A 17,056-nucleotide genomic window follows, 5' to 3' on the forward strand; every position below is an offset into this window, starting at 1 on the left:
ACAATAGAAAAAAATGTATGTGTTTTAGATTTTCGAAATCAATTTGTTCCTTAACGTAATAGGCTCATAGAAAAACGATTTTTTATTCGCTTTTTGACAACTTTTTTGACAAGAAATCTTCCATTGAATGCAGAAGATTTTCATCAAGTTTGAGAATTCTTCAATCATTGGAAGAAATTCTTGGTCAAATCTTCATTCAAATATGGAAGAAAAATGCAATTGCTTACGCTGTGATGAGAATATATTTTTTAGCCTAAAAATAACTGTTTTTCAGAAACGTTTCTCTGCTGATCCACATAGTATACTTCCGCATTGGTATTGGTTTTGTCAAATTCATACTCAAAGTTTATTAATTTGTTAGTTTTATAAGAAAGGCCCTTTTGAATATATGGCCTTTAGTTGCTCGGACTTGATCAATTTATGAGAATGGCTACACTAGGCTAGAAATACCTCAAGAGAACAAAAAAAAAATGCAGAGAAGGGTATTGATCTAATCGTGTGTCTGAGCGAGGTTCTATAACCAGAGAAGAAAAGAAAGCATGTAGTTAGATGTTGGAAGGTGTAGATTGTCTGTGATAGCATGCTACACAGAGGTGATCTGGCATGAAAGCGAATGTATGGAGGCCCATTTGATACGTTAATAAAGCACAGAGCTGGTATTCTTGAGTGTGTTTGTGAGAAAACAGCTTATAAACCTCTGAAAGACAAAGGGATTGGTCAAGGGCGCTTTTGCATTCTCTAAAGCCACCTTGAGCAGTGTCTAAGGACAGTGCTTAGCCTTGAAGAAGCTTCTTGATGCATCTTTTGAGCGTTTTTGGAAGTAGTAGTCAGAATAGTTAGATAGTAATTGACTGGGTCAGTTGGGATGCCTTTCTCATGAATTGGGTCTACTTATGCGACTTGTCAACAGTGAGGCGTGTATTGCCAACGCTAACACAGATAAAAAAAATACGGAGAACCACAGGAATGCTAAAATTTACGATATCGATACAAAAATTAAAGCTAGAGTCATGAAAGGATCAGGATAACAACCGTAGATGTCAGGAACTTTTCATGAATGCAATGAATTTACCGAAAAATATGCATGTTTTCCAACTTCGCTAAAATTTATGCCGACTTACAAGTATGCCGTTTGTATATTTAAAAAAAAATTAAATAAATCAAAAATATTTTCTGTAGACAAAAGATAAAAAAGAAGGATATTTTTTAATTTTCTTGTTATAAATTAAAAAAAGAAGGATATTTTTTAATTTTTTTGTTATAAATTAAAAAAAAAAAGTCAATTTTTCGATTTTTTTATTGTAAAATAAATAAACAAATCTACCAGTTGATGGTCTTGCTGTTTTTAATTTGAAAAGGATATTACTGCCTGGTAGATTTGTTTATTTATTTTACAATAAAAAATCGAAAAATTGACTTTTTTTTTTTAATTTATAACAAAAAAATTAAAAAATATCCTTCTTTTTTTAATTTATAACAAGAAAATTAAAAAATATCCTTCTTTTTTATCTTTTGTCTACAGAAAATATTTTTGATTTATTTAATTTTTTTTTAAATATACAAACGGCATACTTGTAAGTCGGCATAAATGGTACTGGAGTTTACATTGATTAGGTATTCTGAAGTTAATTTTTTATGCTTTTTTTTTCCAGCACTGTCAACTGCCTTCTCCATTGCTATTATTTGTTGTGTTTATTGGCTCTTTCCAATTTGATACTCTGACTGAATCAATTATCAAATTATCGACAGAGTTTTGGTTAACTTGCCAGAGTACTATATCTGCTTCAGGGTGCTTCCAAGCCATTTCTAGTGCCTTTTGGGTTAAGTTTTGGAGCTGGCCTCTGCTGCCAATTAATTCTAATATGATGTGTCGATTTCTTGTCTCCAAACTGTCACCAAGACAATTTCTTCACTACATGATTCCTAATAAATTTTCCTTGCCTGTTATATACGAATAAATATTGCGACAATAAGTTACGTTTATACACCTACTGATTGGCTGGTCTACTCAAGCCGGTTTTCCAAGTGTCTGCAAGGTGATCAAGCAAGGCATAATGCTGGTCCAAGGTTGCTTCTTCTAGCTCTGGTTCCCTTTGGAGTTTGAAGGATATCTGTTCCAGACTTAGTAAGTTTCTCTAGTGTATATTTACTTTTTTTGAGTCTTCTTGTTTCTGTTTGAAAGTCTGATCAACTCTTGTTCAGAAAAGAAGAGGATTTGAAAACGCTTGGTCGCCACCCTGATTAAATCCATAATATATTTGTATTGTGTACGTCCCTCTTGTTTTTACCTTTGTACAATAAAAGATGTGCATGTAATTCATCTATATAACAGTTTTAATTTACTCGAATCTGTTGCTTTATTTCTGTTCTTCATTTTCAGTATAAGTTGATCAAAATACAGTTCGCTTGTCAAACTACAGTAATATTGTTACTAGTTTTTTTTTTATTTTTCTCCTTTCTATCAGCTCAATCAAAATTCGATTGTAGTTTGAAAGTGTCAACAAAGAAAAAAGGATGATCTTCAAAGCAGATAGTACCTAATATGCAAGTTGAAGAATCTTCCTTTTATATGGCATTCATCATTTATCATGTCCAAAACTGTTCTTTTGATCTCAAAAGTACCAAGTATCATAATACAGTCTGCTCGTCTACATTTTGAGCATCATATGATACTAGAATGATTGCTTACTGGCTAATCGATATCTGCTGAAAAGAGCCTCTTTTATGTTAGTTACAGTGTGCAATGAACTTTGATTGCAAATTTGAGGCCAATGCTCAAATCAACTCGCCTGTCTTATCTTAGTAAACTTGCTTTCTTTTCATCAGAAGTACCTAGACGTGGTCTTTCCTCGTTTCGGTTGTACCAGGCCTACATCAGGTCATTCCAAAAAATTTCTCGATGAACTTTTTTTTTTTTTTTTTATCGTAGACCTCCTTGGTTCCTCCCCCTCCCTCCCCCTCCCCTCCCCATAGGTCATGGGTCAAAAATATAAATTTCACAAAACTGCCAAATCAATAATACTATTCGATTGCTAAAATTGAAAGAACATGCTTTAAATAAAAAACGGACCGGTTTGATAGTCTGGTTGTCGAGTAATGGCGCATCAAAGAATAGTGCATCTAAGCTATATTTTGAGCATTTTTATTCTATATGTCTTATCGAACTTGCTAACCATAGAGCTACAAAAGACACTATATGCTATTAAGAACATCAATAAGCATAGAGCAATAGAAACATAGGCACTTTACGATGTAAATGTAGGGTAAATGAACATAGCATACAGATTGGCTGTTTGGTGGGGATTGAAATATATCCATTCCAGCTCTTCATCCTGCTGCATCGAGGATGGAGCTTTTGCTGAGAACTGCATAAAGACGCAGTTCCATGGCTTTGGTTCAGTGACAGAAGTTGTAGATCTTTGGTTTTTTTTTTTTTTTTTTTTTTTTAGTCTACTGGTGTAAGAAACATGACAACTTTGCTGCTAAAATACTGAGCAAATATGCAAAAATGCTCACAATGTTTTTTGCTCCTATCACACCATTTCTATAGTACAATTGACAAGCTGACCAGAAACTGAAAATTTTTGCGCTCATTTTGAGTATTTATGCTTGTCGATACCCTCATTTTTGGTCTTGTGATGTCAAAAAGAAAACCAAGAGTGGTCAAATCGAGCTTTTTTCATGAGTAGTACCCTTTGGTTTTGAGAGATTTTTGGCCATTTTTTACATGTCGCTTTTTTTGGCCCAAATCAACCCCAAAGATGTTGTGTATGTTACCGAACATTGTTTAAAGGTATCTAGAGCATCCAAGAGAGAATAAACAGGATTTATGCTACGCTTACATACGTAATGAAACCAAGCAGTTTTACATTCATTTTGGCATAACATGGGATGAAAACATTGCACACATTGTTTTAGTTATTCATCTTTACAGTTTCCAAAAATGCTCAATATAAGCTGCTTGAAGATGTTACAATTAGAGCCTCTCACAAAGTGTGTTTGATAATATAATGTAGTTTCTTGACAAATTTGATATTTGATTTTTGTTGGATTTAGTCAAATCTATCTCAATGATTGACATCTTTTTTTATGTTTTTCTAGGAGCTACAAACCTTAATGTTTATCCGGGAAAAGCAAATACTTGCTACCCAAAACAGGCATGCATATTCTATCGAAAATAAAGTGAAGAATGTGAAAACGAAACAAAAGAATACTTTTCTTTTTATATTCTGCTTAAACAAGTATGTCAGCAATATGAATTCACCATTAGAACTGTATAATCATGCTTCAACCAAACCAGCTCTTTTACCCGAGTCTTATCATCCTTTGATTTTCGTCAGTATCGGTGTTTGGGGATGGGCTATTACACTTGCTGTTCTTTACTGGCAACGTATCGACGTTAATTTACTCATTCAAACCAACCAAAATAATGCTAATCAACTAAGACCTCTTTTGCTATTAGCTGTCATCCTTTCCTGGCTAATATTCAGTCACATCCTTGTACTGGAAGATGTGATTTTTGTAAATCATACTAATATTTTTAACCATTTTGGTCCCATTGTATCTTGCTATAGCTTTATTTTCTGCTTAATATTCTTTGGCCCATGCTACAAAGAAAGTCAACGATTTCTCAAGTGTTTATACCGACTATTATTCAAATGCCACTATCATCAGGTGTATTTCTCGGACGTGCTTGTTGCAGACATTCTGATTAGTTTCTCTGGTGTATTTACTGGCATTTTTGTGAGATTAATGCAACAGACTGGTTTTGCCTATTCCAGATTGGTGCCAATTGTAACGAGGTATGATAAAGAAGAATATAAGAAGAAAAGTTGATGGCTTGATTAGTGTGCCTTATTTCATTCGGTTCAAGCAATGTTGCAACGACTATTTTAAAAAAACATCGGAAAGACATAGAAACAAGCGTCAACTGATAAATGCAATCAAATATGCTTCAGCAATTCCGGTCATTTTTTTGGCCCATCATACAAAAGTACCACCCGATCATTTTGGATACATTCGTACCTCATCAGATATATTATGGCACTTTTGGTAAGAAGATTGGTAATCATAAATTGTCTGTAACGATATAAATTAGGCTTTTTTTGGCTCTTTTGACAAGTGCATTTGCATTTGTTTGGGATCTTGTGATAGATTGGGGTCTTTTCCAAGTCAAGTTTTGGTCTTTTGAATTTCGAAAAGATATCCATTTTTCAGATCCACTTTGGTATATCATGGCAGTTGCTATCAATATGAGCTTAAGGCTACTCAAGATTGTATCTCACATGTATCAGATACACCCTTTTTGTGTGGATTTAGCGGAGATACTCCGGCGATGGATCTGGGTTATATTTCGATTTGAGCATGAATGGATCAAGAGATCATCTAATGTAGAAGACAAGCTATAATTTATTTTTGGAGTATTTTTTTTTTTACAATATAATTAAGTAGAAATAACCCAATCAGCAGCATAAGAAAAGTTTGTGAATTCTTGTTGTTCAATACGGTTCAAGTTGGAATCCATAGGCGTTAATGCGGGAACTTCATTAGTGAATTCTTCATCAAAGTTGGAAGTATCCAGACGACCAGAGATAGTGGGGTAAAAGGGAGGAGGAACACGCTTTGCCAGCATATCTTCCCAGTTAACACCACGGAAGAAAGGATGGAGCTTAATGGGGGCAGCGTCGTCAGGGCCAGCACCTAATCTTTGTGTAGGTTCACGTTGTAGTAATTGTTGGCAGATAGAGATAGAATCACTAGACATGTTGATAGGATAAAGAATATCATCTTCCAAGATAGCATCAAAGATTTCGTCTTCATCTTCGCCACGGAAAGGAGATTGACCTAGCAGCATTTCGTAGATCAAAACACCATAAGCCCACCAATCAACAGCACGACCATAGTTTTGTTCACGCAAAATTTCAGGAGCCATGAACTCAGGTGTACCACAAAAAGTACCTGTTGTCTTGCCGTAACCCATATTTTCCTTACACAAACCATAATCAGCCATTTTGATGTGACCATCTAGACCCAACATTATGTTATCTAATTTCAAATCACGATAAATGATTCCTTGGCTGTGGAAGTATTCAAGTGCCAAAAGGACTTCACAAGCATAAAATTTAGCTCTTCTCTCAGAGAATTGACCACGTTGAATATGCCACATTAAATCACCACCATTAACATACTCCATAACAAAGTAAACACGGGTCTCAGTTTGAAAAGTACTGTGCAAATTGATCAAGAAAGGATGGCGTTCACGATTAGCAGCTTGGAAGACACGTTTCTCAGAACGGAGACTAAATAATCAGCTATGTAAGCCATGGTTTCATTGAATTGCTAGCGAAACTTACCTTTCAATTTCATCATTATCAATAATGAACCGCTTCTTCAACATCTTGATAGCATATAATTTCTTGTCATACTTTTCTTCAGCCAACATAACCTTACCAAAGTTACCTTTACCAAGTACAGCCAAGAAACTGAAACTATCCAAAGCAACCTTGGGTCGTTGATGCATCATGCCTCCTTGAGGTGGTTGTTGTTGTTGTTGTTGTTGTTGTTGTTGTTGTTGTTGTTGTTGTGGAGGCATACCAGCATAAGGTTGTTGTGGTTGTTGATAAGCAGGATTGGGTTGAGGCCTACCCATCATTTGAGGATGTTGGGGTTGGTATGGATAAGGTTGTTGAGGTCTAGTCTGTTGTTGTTGTTGTTGTTGTTGTTGTTGTTGTTGTTGATAATACATTTGTTGTTGCTGTTGTTGGTATCTAGGATCTACATTCATAGGGGCATTGTTGTAACCATAGACAGGTTGTTGATGAGCGGGTAAACTAGGTGGGCGCTGTTGTTGTGGAGATCCTTGTGGAGGATAAATTCTGTTAGGTTGGGGCATACTCATGGTAGCATTGTTAGGGGAATAATAAGGTTGTTGAGGTGATTGTGGTTGAGGTTGTGGTTGACTATACATGTTGGGTGGTGTTTGAGGCACAATCACAGGGCTCTTTTGAGGTGTTTGAGGGGTCAAACTAACAGAAGATGAAAGTTGCAAACTAAGTTCCTCTTCTACAGACGATTGTTCTTCTGCTTGGGGTAAAGCAGGTAAAGGTGCTTCTTGTGCTGTTGTTTCTTGCTTAGATGTGCGGTTGCCCTTTGTCTCATGAGTCTTGCGTTTAGCAGCAGCCTTGATTTCAGCAAGCATTTGGTTTGCCATTTCCATACTTAAACCACAGAAATCAGGAACATAGTTCTCACATCGTGTATGGGCTGTAATATCACATTCTGAGCATCGCTTAGAACCACGAGAGCCCAAAGGCAACATATAACCACAGTGACAGCACCAATTGGCACCAATATTAGTAATGGGTTCAAAGCGATGAGGAATTTTGTGGTTGAGTTTATCTTCATCAGAGTCATTGTCAGTTGAGTTCTTGGGACATTTAGTAACCACTTTGCTAGAACATTTCTTATGACAAGTGTATTCACAGTCTTCACATTGATAACCGCTGTTAACAAAGAATTCTTGACAGAGAGCACACTTCATGACATTATAGAATCTGTTCTCAACAAAGCCGTGACCGTTGACTTCAACCACTTCTTCACGACGTTGGCGCACAGCACCAGCACGACCCAATTTGTCCATAGGACGTCGGTTGCCTTCTGCACGAACAAAGTTCAATCGAAGTGCCAATTTACCAACAGGCTCAACATCAAACCAAGCCTCAATACCGCCTTCATTCTGATTTACCTGAACAGGGGGGATAGGTTGAAGGGCAGCACTGCTGTCTTCTCTCTCCATGATGGAATTGCCATCAGTATCATGACGAAGCTTCTGTGCGTCTTCAGCCAACATCCATTGGGATTGAGGCATTTTGCGCTTACGAAGACCTTCAGTGATATCTGTGATCTTAAGCCAAAAGAAACCAATAGGCAAAGACTTTTCAGGAGATTGATCATAGACACTAATTTCAATTTCAGAGGCTTTGTTCACATGTGTTTCACATAATTCGTTCCATTTATCATTACGAGCGGGTCTTGAGCGAAAGACGATTTGGTTATCGATCTTGACCATCACAACCGTGGCAGGAGAGCGAATCATACGTGTGGGTGCATGGGCGAGTTCCATGGCTTCTAAAATCTCAAGCTGTAATTTACCAGTAACAGGTCTACGAAAGCCAGGAGGTAAACGAGCAGAAGGGGGTGTTTCCAATTCTAGAAGAAGTTAATTTTATTTGTTTATTTATCAAGCCATTACTTACCATAATCATCTTCATCGCCACCCTCACCAATATACAAACTCTTGTATTTCCTTAAGGCAGAATTCAATAAGGTAAGTTTTTCTTGACTCTCTGACATTTTATCGTGTACTTCTGTGCGGCTCTTTCGATCTGTTGAAGGAGTACGTTCTAGTACATCAACCATACCCCTAATACCCTTCAATACGGTTTTTTCAACATCAAGCTTATATTCGAGTTCATGCAGCTTAAGTGAGACTTTTGGCTTGTTATATGGGGTTTCTGACATTAATAGATCTACACACACACACATATGTATATATATATCAGTACATGACTCATACTAAGGATCAGCTTTACCCAAATTAGAGTATTTCTTCTTGTTATTTCCCTTTTGTGTTTGGGCAATCACAGTAGGTGGTTCAGAGCTATTTGCTGTCATAGAACTTGTTCTTGGAGGATGCTCGGATCTGACTTGCAATGACTGCTGTTGTTGAACAGGACTTGGTTCATCACTTCCTCTAGTCTGGAGTCGATGCAGTTCTTCAGTAAAGTAGTCAATATACTTTTGATATTCTTTGATCTGAGTTTCACAGTCTGAAATCACATTTCGATCCTTTAACAAAGGTCTCATTTGAATGAACTTGTCACGCATAGTTCTGCTATGCTCAATTTTAGCTTCTAATTCTGCAATCTAAGATACAAGTGAGTCATAGCACGTTTTAATGAATTTATATTACCGTCATATTGGATATTTATTTGCTGCAGTGTGTGTAGGGATTAAAAAAGTGTGCCTGAGAATAAAATAAGTTGCTTAGTAGAACTAATAAATAGCTTACCCCTCTACTTTCTCTCTCTTTCTCTCTTTGTATGTGTGTGTGGGATGAGGAAGTGTTTGTACAGATGAACTAGATGAGTTCCAAACAAAGTATATAGACAAAAAAAAAGGGAGAGAAAAATAAACTTTCTCTTACAAGAGTCGACTGTTGAAAAAAAAAAAGAAAAAGAAAAAGAAAAAGAGAGAAAAAGAAACGTGTGTGTCCTTTTTTCAATTTATGAAAATAAAAGCGAGTAACACAAAAAGTCATATTTTTCATTTTTTGAACCATAATAATACATCTTTGGTTTCTTCAAACACCATAAAAGTAACTGCATTTGCAGGTGCTACTTTAACAAGAGAAGGTCCTAGACCCTTGTATAAGCTGGCAAATCCCTCTTGTCTGATAATTGATTTCAAGCATGTCCACCAGGAAGATGTGTTTATGTTTCGAGTGTCCATTTGAAGTCTTTTTCGGACCAAATCAAATGGATAGACTACTATTTTACTCACAAATCCCGATAATGCGCCACTGATCATATCATGTGTTGGTTTATAACTTGAAGACAAGATATTTTCATCCTAAAATGATCAGATAAAATCATACTTAGCAGAAACCTACCCTTAGTTTCTTAAATCCTTTAGCAAAAACATCATAAGTTGAAAACAAAAGCCCCATGTAAGGCATAATCTGAATGATAGCTGGCCATAGACCACGATAAAACCCAAACACGCCCTCAGTTTTATAAATATCAGCCATTGCTCGTGTAACACTTGTGCTGTACTTATTTAAAACTTAATATAAAATATATCCAAGCCAACCTCACTAACCTTTTGTGGTCCTCCTTGACTGGCAAACCTGGTTCTCAACAAATCAAATGGATAAGTAGCTGCTGTAGCTGCACAACCTGCAATCATGCCACAACCAAATGTGTTTAGAGCATGAGGTAATCGGCGTCTTTTGTCAAACAATTCTATGGCTTGTTCTAACTCCTTATATGCCCAAAACTCCACTGCGCTGTAAGATAGATACAAGTATTCTGCTGGCATGTTTCCCTTGTACAATCCCTTTTTTTGTTTATCATTAACGCATGTATTTTGTTTTTAATCGTGCATCCTACCCTTATTCCTTCTTCTTTCATGATTGTCACAAATGCCTGCCTCATATTGGGATATTTTACATTTTCTACAGTATGCCCGAATCCAAAACGCGTTCTATGAGTCTGTAACTGCATACGAATTTTTATAACATCAAGAGGTGCTATCACAGCTCTTTACTTTTGCAGTTTTTGAATAAATTTCCCTGAGGTACCTTTCCCTTTTACTTACCTAGAGACAATACCAGCCACACCACCACAGAACGCTAGCTCCCGGCTGGAAAGATTGGCGTCAGTAACATAAGAAGGCATGTTTGTATAAATGAAGAAAGAAAGAAGTTGTAATACGTGTAAATAAACGAATAAATTGAAATTCAGATTGTTCGAGCCAAGTCAAACATTTCTATTGGACCAAGAATATCATGCATCGTTTGTTTATTTAAAAGAAAATAATGTGCGTCGATTGTTTAGCAAAAAAAAAAAAGCAAATTTTGATTTCAAAATTTCGGGACTTACTTGCACTTGATGATGCTTTTGCTGAAGAATTCTTCCAAGAAAACCGTTCTTTTCAAGAAGTTCTTATCCGCTGAAGAAGCTCAGCACATATACCAATTGTACTACGCTAAGTGCCAATATACTTGTTGCATCCTTAACTTTTAAACATCGTCTCGACCTAATATGTCCTTACATCAGTAGTAAATGGATCAAATTGCTTTGGCGGAAGTTAAACCTTATCACTAGACTGTAGATCCTCTCATGTTTGCCAATGTATTAGAATCGTTGCCAATGATTGCGTGCTTTTCTAGATTTAAAAAGCTATGTTTATTGACTAGTATAGGATTTAACAGAGCGATCTGTATGTAAACATAAACATGATTGTGCCAACCAACCTACTGATAATATAAAAGAAAAGGCTTCAGCTGCCTTAAAGATAATGCAAGCTATGTCCATCTTGATGACCCAAGGACAGATGGTTGGCGCATTGTAAATTATTTTCCGTTGCATATAATTTGTCCAAAGACAGCTGATAGCCAACCCGTCTGACATGACATCCGCGCCTGGAATCAAAGGCAGTGATACCGCTGATGCAAAGAAAATAATTGTGCCTCATATTGTTTTTGATGGTAACCAGACTTTGTATTTGGGACTTGAATCAAAAGCAAGAACAATACTATACACTGTGGATACAATAATAGGAATGAACATGTAGACAGAAAAATCACCTGAAGTTATGTTTCAGTATTCGGTGCTTTGAATTGTTTACTTACCAAAACCAGCTACTTGAGAGCCATTTACAATAAAAGACTTAATGCTTTTTGAGACTTCCGCTAGCAAACTAAATAGGATCAACCCCACAACAGAGTTCCATACATAAAGAAATTGTATAATAGAATCATATTTTAGCAAGAGTCTAAAAAAAGTGTAATAAACTTTGTGTCTCCTAGGTCTCTTTTTAAAATTAGGAATTCTGTGTAACTAATGGGTTGATTGTGTCTAATTTAACCGGCTACCAAAATTATCCATTTGCTTAGAATTATCCATTCGCTAAGAATTATCCATTTGCTTGGAACCAAGTAATTTCAATTGAATGCTATATAAATACCAGGTTTCTCCTATTTCAATTTAACGTTTTTAATTTCTTTTTCTCTCAAACACAATGTCTGTAGCTATTGATAACAAAAATTCTGAAGAAATCAAGAGAATGCGTCAACTTCATGGTGTTCTTCACCTCGAAGAATCTGGCTTCCTGAAAAAAATTACTAACAAAGACAAGACATTGAACAAAGACACTACTGATTTTTATTATGAGAATTGGAGGGATGTTGGCAAACTCGAAGACAATGAGAAGCATGTTGAAGAAAGGCGCCATGAAGCTCAAAAGATGACCAATTCTTTCTATGATATGGTTACAGACTTTTATGAATATGGGTGGGGACAATCATTCCATTTTGCAAAATTGTATAAAGGTATAACAATCCTTCATGTCTGGGCATGACATTGACATGGTCTGGTTTTTAGGTGATTCTTTTGAAGAGAACATCAACCGTCATGAGGCTTTCTTGGCCTTGAAACTCGGATTGAAGAGTGGTATGAAAGTATTGGTAGGTTGCTCATAGATATATACATATCTAACTCTTTTTTTCTTTTGCTTATAAAGGATACAGGATGTGGTGTTGGTAAGTAGTCCATTAGTATTCAAAGCTTAATTTGACAACCGTGTTTCTTTTAGGTGGTCCTCTAAGAGAAGTTGTAAAAGCTTCTAATGGTGCTCATGTTACTGGCATTAACAATAATGCTTATCAATTGCAGCGCTGTGAAGCTTATTCTGCCAAGTATGGCTTAAGCCAATACACAAGCTTTATTAAGGGCGACTTTACCAACATGCCAGTTACTAACGAAACCTTTGATGCTGTCTTCTCTGTCGAAGCTACTGTTCATGCTCCTCATCTTGAACAAGTGTATGGCGAAATTTATCGCGTCTTGAAGCCTGGCGGTCGTTTTGCCTGTTACGAATGGTGTACTACAGATTTGTATGATGAGAATGACTTGACCATGAAGAAAGTAATTCATAGTATTGAGCTCGGAAATTCGATCTCCAAGCTATATTCAACCAAGGAATGCATACAAGCTTTACATTCAGTTGGATTTAAGGTATTGGAACAAGGCGATATGGGCATTGTTGATCAAGCTACCAATCCATGGTACAACACATTGAAAAAAGCTGATAGTGGTCTTCGTGGGTTCCTTCGCTCCCCTGTAGGTCGTTTTTATACAAACACATTGATGACTTTCTTGGATAAATTTGGGATTGTCCCCCCTGGTGTATTGGAGACCTCGGAACTGCTAAATGAAGCAGCGGAAAATCTAGTTGCCGGAGGTGAGTTAGGGATCTTTACACCAATGTTTTTCTTCCTTGTCGAGAAACCTTTATCAGATGTTGCTGCTAGTGCTTAGTTCAATTGGTCTTTACTTTACTACTCTTCTAATTTGTACTGTTAATAAAAGATACTGTATTTTATGACACTTACTTGAGTCCAACTAGAAATCTTATTGTCAAAACCATAAGAAAAAACAACTGCATATCTTTTTTTTTTTTTTTTTTTTTTTTTTTTTTTTCAAAAAGGAATAATTCGGCACTAGAAATTGTGTGTCTACGATAGTTACCATTGTAAAATTTTTATGTTTAAAGCCCTTGCTTTTACCTTTTTTTTTGTTCGTGCATAAAATTATTCTTGCATAATCGAATAGCATAATAAGAAGCGCTTAAAAGGAATATCGAAAGTTGAGTGGTCATAAGTGCCGAGAATTACGAATGCCGAGAATGTATTAAGAAATACTTGGTATCATTATATGTTCTTTAGATAGAGAAACACAAGAAAAGGCCAAGACGAAGTTGAAAAAAAAATAAGGAATTATTCCGTTCACACCAAAAGTGACCAACCTTGTATACATTTTTGATGATTCCGAAGGAGTTGTAGCTGCAATTATTTCATAAAGAAGTTTATTTTAGTTCCTCTCAGGGCAAGATGTCATTCATTTCATTAATCCTGCAGAGAACATCGCAATTCTTGAGAAGAATATACTTTTTTTTTTATCGAAAAGGTGTGTAAACCTTCTTGATACACTAGTTAAACCAGCAATTAAATTGAGCCCATTAAAAGAATACATTAAAATATCGATTTGCGTAGCCAAGCAAAGAGAATACAAATCCTGTTTATTCTCTCTTGGATGCTCTAGATACCTTTAAACAATGTTCGGTAACATACACAACATCTTTGGGGTTGATTTGGGCCAAAAAAAGCGACATGTAAAAAATGGCCAAAAATCTCTCAAAACCAAAGGGTACTACTCATGAAAAAAGCTCGATTTGACCACTCTTGGTTTTCTTTTTGACATCACAAGACCAAAAATGAGGGTATCGACAAGCATAAATACTCAAAATGAGCGCAAAAATTTTCAGTTTCTGGTCAGCTTGTCAATTGTACTATAGAAATGGTGTGATAGGAGCAAAAAACATTGTGAGCATTTTTGCATATTTGCTCAGTATTTTAGCAGCAAAGTTGTCATGTTTCTTACACCAGTAGACTAAAAAAAAAAAAAAAAAAAAAAAACCAAAGATCTACAACTTCTGTCACTGAACCAAAGCCATGGAACTGCGTCTTTATGCAGTTCTCAGCAAAAGCTCCATCCTCGATGCAGCAGGATGAAGAGCTGGAATGGATATATTTCAATCCCCACCAAACAGCCAATCTGTATGCTATGTTCATTTACCCTACATTTACATCGTAAAGTGCCTATGTTTCTATTGCTCTATGCTTATTGATGTTCTTAATAGCATATAGTGTCTTTTGTAGCTCTATGGTTAGCAAGTTCGATAAGACATATAGAATAAAAATGCTCAAAATATAGCTTAGATGCACTATTCTTTGATGCGCCATTACTCGACAACCAGACTATCAAACCGGTCCGTTTTTTATTTAAAGCATGTTCTTTCAATTTTAGCAATCGAATAGTATTATTGATTTGGCAGTTTTGTGAAATTTATATTTTTGACCCATGACCTATGGGGAGGGGAGGGGGAGGGAGGGGGAGGAACCAAGGAGGTCTACGATAAAAAAAAAAAAAAAAAAAGTTCATCGAGAAATTTTTTGGAATGACCTGATGTAGGCCTGGTACAACCGAAACGAGGAAAGACCACGTCTAGGTACTTCTGATGAAAAGAAAGCAAGTTTACTAAGATAAGACAGGCGAGTTGATTTGAGCATTGGCCTCAAATTTGCAATCAAAGTTCATTGCACACTGTAACTAACATAAAAGAGGCTCTTTTCAGCAGATATCGATTAGCCAGTAAGCAATCATTCTAGTATCATATGATGCTCAAAATGTAGACGAGCAGACTGTATTATGATACTTGGTACTTTTGAGATTAAAAGAACAACTTTCGGTAAGATGCGCATAAAAAATTTCCTAATTTTTTAAATGCATGTAAAGCCTGCTAATATGTTTACGCATAAATAGTCACTTGCGTTGAAGTGGACAATGTTTCCATAAGTAACTTCTTTTATTTCTCCAATTGAAATTGTTAAATATCCTATACTTTCAGTAGACAAAACAATGAAAGTGTACCAGATCAAAGACGCTATATATCCATATATTTTCTCGAAAAGCCATCTGCTTTTTCTTTTCTAGTAGATCAGAGCTTGATAGCTATTGCTTTGAAGACATGACTACAATGCAGCTGTGGTTACACGAGTATTTACAAGCCACGAGGACAATTAAACGTTTGACAGTCTCGAAAAAATCAAAAAGACAAAGCTTATTTTTTTCAATCAAGTTTTGAAAACTTTTCTTTCTATTAAGAACATATTAGTTATTATGGCCGCTTCAGAAGTTCAAGATAAGCCCGTCGTCGAAAAGAGAGACAAGAAGGAAAAGAAGGAAAAGAAGGAGAAGAAGGAAAAGAAAGAAAAGAAGGAGAAGAAAGAAAAGAAGGAAAAAAAAGAGAAGAAGGATAAGGAAGAAAAGAAGGCTGCAAAGAAGGCTGCCAAGGAAGCTGAAGCTACCGAAGAACCCACTGAAGTCAAGTCTGAAACTGTCGAAGCTGTTGAAGAACCCGTCGAAGAAGTTAACGACAAGAAGAGAAAGGCCGAAGAAGAGGAACAAGAAGAAGCTGCTCCTGCCAAATTTGTTAAGACCGAAACTAAGTCTGCTTTCACTCTCTGGTGTGGTGGTATCAGCTATGAATCAACTGCTGATGATATCAAGGAATTCTTTGGTCAATGTGGTGAAGTGACTGATATCAGAATCAGATTGGACGACAACACTGGTAAGAACAAGGGCTTCTGTCACATTGATTTTGCTACCAAGGAAGCTCAAGATGCTGCTCTTAAGCTGAGTGGCTCTCAATTCATGGGTCGTATCATTCGTTGCGATGCTGCTGACGGCACTACTCGTCAACGTGCCAAGGATGAAAACTATAGCACCAAGACCAATAAGGTCTTTGTTGCTAACTTGAACCGTGACTACGATGAAGATTCTCACCGTAAGGCCTTGACTGAAGCATTCAGCAAGTTTGGTACCATTACTTCTGATATCAGACTTCCTTACAGAAGAGATGAAGAAAATGTCTTGAAGGGTATTGCCTACGTTGAATTCGAAACTCCCGAGCAAGCTGAAGCTGCTGTCACTCAAATGAACGGTGTTGAAGTCAATGGCCGTCCCCTCCGTACTGATTTCTCTGGTTCTGATGATCGTGAGCGTCTCAACCAAGGTGGTCGTGGTGGCCGTGGTGGCCGTGGTGGTCGCGGTGGTCGCGGTGGTCGCGGTGGTCGCGGTGGCCGTGGTGGCCGTGGTGGTTTCAATAGCTACGGTGGTAGTTATTAATCATTTATATTTGTGTAAATAAATTTATAGAGTATTCATCCATTAATTATTTCTAGCCTTTCTAAACTCGATTTGAAATGTATGTGTTACTGAAAAAAAAAAAAAAAACTTTATGCACTAAGAAAAAAAAAATCAGCTGCTAATTGGTCAACATAATCATTTGTTTGTATCAATCTGTGATTATATTGTGCGTATTTATTTTGTTTATTTAGGGCTATATGTACAAAAAGGAAACTAAGAAGCGTATAAACTATACGTTTGATCGTATAAAATCATGATAAAAATAAGAGGGAGATGGGTAAATAAAGCACTAAACCACCAAACGGAAATATGGTGACAGTGATAATGCAGCCTATCTTAAAAGCGACAGATCGAGTAGATACAAGTGCGGCGTAAATCACCCACAAGTCTAACAATAGAATAAACGCACCGATAACAAAAGGTGATTGTCCACCTCCAATTTTTTTTCTGTTTAGCATGGTAGAGTAAATGAGAATATATATTAAAAGAGAGTGAGAAGGAGAAAG

General features: G+C 36.5%; 6 protein-coding genes across 6 annotated transcripts; 3 read left to right on the top strand and 3 right to left on the bottom strand.

The window, feature by feature from the left end:
* Positions 1-4,254: 4,254 nt before the first annotated feature.
* On the top strand, positions 4,255-5,408 carry B0P05DRAFT_583336 (EXS family-domain-containing protein; the record flags this gene model as incomplete). The annotated part of the gene is made up of 4 exons (XM_051582242.1): positions 4,255-4,521; positions 4,675-4,802; positions 4,849-5,052; positions 5,099-5,408. The coding sequence occupies 4 exons, from the start codon at positions 4,255-4,257 to the stop codon at positions 5,406-5,408; spliced, it is 909 nt and encodes a 302-aa protein (XP_051439172.1).
* On the bottom strand, positions 5,371-9,220 carry B0P05DRAFT_503048 (kinase-like domain-containing protein). The gene is made up of 7 exons (XM_051575475.1): positions 9,071-9,220; positions 8,972-9,025; positions 8,592-8,925; positions 8,256-8,528; positions 6,646-8,208; positions 6,354-6,525; positions 5,371-6,299 (listed from the first exon to the last, which is right to left on the bottom strand). The coding sequence occupies exons 2-7, from the start codon at positions 8,975-8,977 to the stop codon at positions 5,444-5,446; spliced, it is 3,204 nt and encodes a 1,067-aa protein (XP_051439173.1). The 5' UTR covers positions 8,978-9,025; positions 9,071-9,220; the 3' UTR covers positions 5,371-5,443.
* Positions 9,221-9,239: 19 nt separating this feature from the next.
* Positions 9,240-10,522, bottom strand: B0P05DRAFT_524614 (mitochondrial carrier domain-containing protein). Its single transcript, XM_051576220.1, has 5 exons — positions 10,378-10,522; positions 10,170-10,320; positions 9,880-10,116; positions 9,671-9,832; positions 9,240-9,630 (listed from the first exon to the last, which is right to left on the bottom strand). Exons 1-5 carry the CDS (start codon positions 10,455-10,457, stop codon positions 9,325-9,327), a joined length of 936 nt encoding a protein of 311 aa, XP_051439174.1. The 5' UTR covers positions 10,458-10,522; the 3' UTR covers positions 9,240-9,324.
* A 1,325-nt stretch (positions 10,523-11,847) lies between these two features.
* B0P05DRAFT_462040 (S-adenosyl-L-methionine-dependent methyltransferase) lies at positions 11,848-13,100 on the top strand (the record flags this gene model as incomplete). Its single annotated transcript, XM_051574099.1, has 4 exons — positions 11,848-12,112; positions 12,165-12,247; positions 12,304-12,322; positions 12,376-13,100. The coding sequence occupies 4 exons, from the start codon at positions 11,848-11,850 to the stop codon at positions 13,098-13,100; spliced, it is 1,092 nt and encodes a 363-aa protein (XP_051439175.1).
* A 2,104-nt stretch (positions 13,101-15,204) lies between these two features.
* Positions 15,205-16,782, top strand: B0P05DRAFT_173210 (uncharacterized protein). Its single transcript, XM_051573140.1, has 4 exons — positions 15,205-16,543; positions 16,586-16,608; positions 16,666-16,691; positions 16,742-16,782. Exon 1 carries the CDS (start codon positions 15,522-15,524, stop codon positions 16,527-16,529), a length of 1,008 nt encoding a protein of 335 aa, XP_051439176.1. The 5' UTR covers positions 15,205-15,521; the 3' UTR covers positions 16,530-16,543; positions 16,586-16,608; positions 16,666-16,691; positions 16,742-16,782.
* Positions 16,662-17,031, bottom strand: B0P05DRAFT_524626 (uncharacterized protein). The gene has a single exon (XM_051576221.1). It carries the CDS (start codon positions 17,006-17,008, stop codon positions 16,802-16,804), a length of 207 nt encoding a protein of 68 aa, XP_051439177.1. The 5' UTR covers positions 17,009-17,031; the 3' UTR covers positions 16,662-16,801.
* Positions 17,032-17,056: the final 25 nt, after the last annotated feature.

Source organism: Gilbertella persicaria, assembly GCF_025201335.1.
Source record: "Gilbertella persicaria strain CBS 190.32 chromosome Unknown B0P05scaffold_3, whole genome shotgun sequence".
NCBI classification, from domain to species: Eukaryota; Fungi; Mucoromycota; class Mucoromycetes; order Mucorales; family Choanephoraceae; genus Gilbertella; species Gilbertella persicaria.